The 3,353-nt window shown below is 52.2% G+C and overlaps 1 protein-coding gene across 1 annotated transcript; it reads left to right on the forward strand.

Annotated features, from left to right (window-relative positions):
- Nucleotides 1-900: 900 nt before the first annotated feature.
- Nucleotides 901-2,745, forward strand: LOC125372175 (formin-2-like). The gene has a single exon (XM_048381341.1). It carries the CDS (start codon nucleotides 901-903, stop codon nucleotides 2,743-2,745), a length of 1,845 nt encoding a protein of 614 aa, XP_048237298.1.
- The last annotated feature ends 608 nt before the right edge of the window (nucleotides 2,746-3,353 follow it).

Genomic DNA, 3,353 nt, shown 5'->3' on the forward strand with positions numbered 1-3,353 from the left:
ACAGTAATAGTGCGACACTAATATAATGCTGTAAAAGCATACTCTACGAGCTCACGTGGCTATTTAGGGGATCAAAAGAGTCTAATAGCATTATCTGGTCTCGAGAAGAAGAACATTTCGTTCTGCATTTGATGCTTCAAACAACGTTATATTTAAAGGTGCAATAGCCAAACAAGGCAAAAATTCCCTCATCGCGACAAAGTATGGTGAAATGACATTACAAGATGAAGAGACCAGTGAGCCCGAGTATTAAAGCGCCGTGGTCAAACTCACTATTTGGGAAACAATCAACTCATGAAGACGCTTTAACTGCCAGCAGTTTCGTCAAGTATTGGTCACAATAATGTCTTACTCACAACCATTCAGGAACTAGAAATGTGCCGCATGAACCCTTTTAACCTAAATCCTTTTGAAATTTCTCTTCGTAAATCCATCTTAGCCCAGCTGATGCGAATTTGAATTTGTCTCATTCAGCCCGATAATACCAGGCCTCTTGAACTGTGCGAACATTCTCCCTGAAGGGCAGCTGAAGAGCGTTAGCTCTGCAGGATCTTCGTCTGTTGGGAATTGGATTATGTGGTGAAGAAGGCTCCGTCAACACGGCTTCAGAGACACCCTAATGTCACCAGGACATTTAGTTATATTATTTCCAGGTAGGATAATTACCTTGTATAGTCACTATGTAGGTCCCCCAATCTCCTATACAGGCCTCCCATATCGAATGTAGGACCCAAGCTCCAAGACAGGACACCCATCCCCTATGTTGGCCTCCCATCTCCTATGTTGGCCTCCCATCTCCTATGTTGGCCTCCCATCTCCTATGTTGGCCTCCCATTCCCTATGTAGGACTCCCATCTCCTATGTTGGCCTCCCATCTCCTATGTTGGCCACCCATCCCCTATGTTGGCCTCCCATCCCGTATGTAGGACTCCCATCTCCCATGTTGGCCTCCCATCTCCTATGTTGGCCTCCCATCTCCTGTGTTGGCCTCCCATCCCCTATGTTGGCCTCCCATCCCTATGTTGGCCCCCCATCTCCTATGTTGGCCTCCCATCTCCTATGTTGGCCTCCCATCTCCCATGTTGGCCCCCCATCCCCTATGTTGGCCCCCCATCCCCTATGTTGGCCTCCCATCTCATATGTTGGCCCCCCATCCCCTATGTTGGCCTCCCATCTCCTATGTTGGCCTCCCATCTCCTATGTTGGCCCCCCATCCCCTATGTTGGCCTCCCATCTCATATGTTGGCCCCCCATCCCCTATGTTGGCCTCCCATCTCCTATGTTGGCCTCCCATCTCCTATGTTGGCCCCCCATCCCCTATGTTGGCCCCCCATCCCCTATGTTGGCCTCCCATCTCCTATGTTGGCCCCCCATCCCCTATGTTGGCCCCCCATCCCCTATGTTGGCCTCCCATCCCCTATGTTGGCCCCCCATCCCCTATGTTGGCCCCCCATCCCCTATGTTGGCCTCCCATCTCCTATGTTGGCCTCCCATCTCCTATGTTGGCCTCCCATCTCCTATGTTGGCCTCCCATCCCCTATGTTGGCCTCCCATCTCCTATGTTGGCCTCCCATCTCCTATGTTGGCCCCCCATCCCCTATGTTGGCCCCCCATCCCCTATGTTGGCCTCCCATCTCATTTGTTGGCCCCCCATCCCCTATGTTGGCCTCCCATCTCCTATGTTGGCCTCCCATCTCCTATGTTGGCCTCCCATCTCCTATGTTGGCCTCCCATCCCCTATGTTGGCCTCCCATCTCCTATGTTGGCCTCCCATCTCCTATGTTGGCCTCCCATTCCCTATGTAGGACTCCCATCTCCTATGTTGGCCTCCCATCTCCTATGTTGGCCACCCATCCCCTATGTTGGCCTCCCATCCCTTATGTAGGACTCCCATCTCCCATGTTGGCCTCCCATCTCCTATGTTGGCCTCCCATCTCCTGTGTTGGCCTCCCATCCCCTATGTTGGCCTCCCATCCCCTATGTTGGCCCCCCATCTCCTATGTTGGCCTCCCATCTCCTATGTTGGCCTCCCATCTCCCATGTTGGCCCCCCATCCCCTATGTTGGCCTCCCATCTCCTATGTTGGCCTCCCATCCCCTATGTTGGCCCCCCATCCCCTATGTTGGCCTCCATACTCCTATGTTGGCCTCCCATCTCCTATGTTGGCCCCCCATCCCCTATGTTGGCCCCCCATCCCCTATGTTGGCCTCCCATCTCCTATGTTGGCCCCCCATCTCCTATGTTGGCCTCCCATCTCCTATGTTGGCCCCCCATCTCCTATGTTGGCCTCCCATCCCCTATGTTGGCCTCCCATCTCCTATGTTGGCCTCCCATCTCCTATGTTGGCCTCCATACTCCTATGTTGGCCCCCCATCCCCTATGTTGGCCCCCCATCTCCTATGTTGGCCCCCCATCCCCTATGTTGGCCCCCCATCCCCAATGTTGGCCCCCCATCCCCAATGTTGGCCTCCCATCTCCTATGTTGGCCTCCCATCCCCTATGTTGGCCCCCCATCCCCTATGTTGGCCTCCCATCTCCTATGTTGGCCTCCCATCTCCTATGTTGGCCCCCCATCCCCAATGTTGGCCTCCCATCCCCTATGTTGGCCCCCCATCCCCTATGTTGGCCTCCCATCTCCCATGTTGGCCCCCCATCCCCTATGTTGGCCCCCCATCCCCTATGTTGGCCTCCCATCTCCTATGTTGGACTCCCATCCCCTATGTTGGCCTCCCATCCCCTATGTAGGCCTCCCATCTCCTATGTAGGACACCCGTCTCCTATACAGAACTCCGATATTCGTTATCTCCATCAGGGTTGTATTTCTGCAATGAGGTACAGGATGTTTTACATTCTGCTGGATACTCAACGCTTCTCGCTTGCGAGTGGAAGTAATTTGTAACGACACACGCCGAATTAGATTTGTTATCAATTTTTTATAGCGTTAGATTGATTGACACAGGCCGAGCTAAATCGTGTATGTGGCAGGCATTCAACAGATGGCCGACACTGTGCGGAGGGAAGTGGTCAATTATTTAGATAATTCTCAGGTAGGCGGGTGGACCTGCCCCTCAGTTTGTTGTGTTGGGGTCAGGTGGGGGTCAAGGGAACGGAACGAACATAATATATTGTCATATAGTGGCCAAAACAAATCTCATCATACGGTTCGCTTATGATCTTTCATACACACTCCAGAGGATATGTTTAATAAACGAACCAACCCTCCCGTTCTCAGCTCCATCAGCAGATATTGATCCCATGCTTGGCTGTAGGAATTAAGAGACTTGAGTTCCTTGAGAAGTTACCTTGTGGAACTATTTTTATTTAACTTTATTTCAGGGGCCATATGTTAGTCT

This window comes from Haliotis rufescens, unplaced genomic scaffold (assembly GCF_023055435.1).
Source record: "Haliotis rufescens isolate VD_foot unplaced genomic scaffold, xgHalRufe1.0.p SCAF_38, whole genome shotgun sequence".
NCBI lineage: Eukaryota > Metazoa > Mollusca > Gastropoda > Lepetellida > Haliotidae > Haliotis > Haliotis rufescens.

What these genes read in the sequence shown, in the direction of transcription:
- LOC125372175 (XM_048381341.1), top strand. Translation starts at nt 901, where the DNA reads ATGTTGGCCTCCCATCCCGTATGTAGGACTCCCATCTCCCATGTTGGC.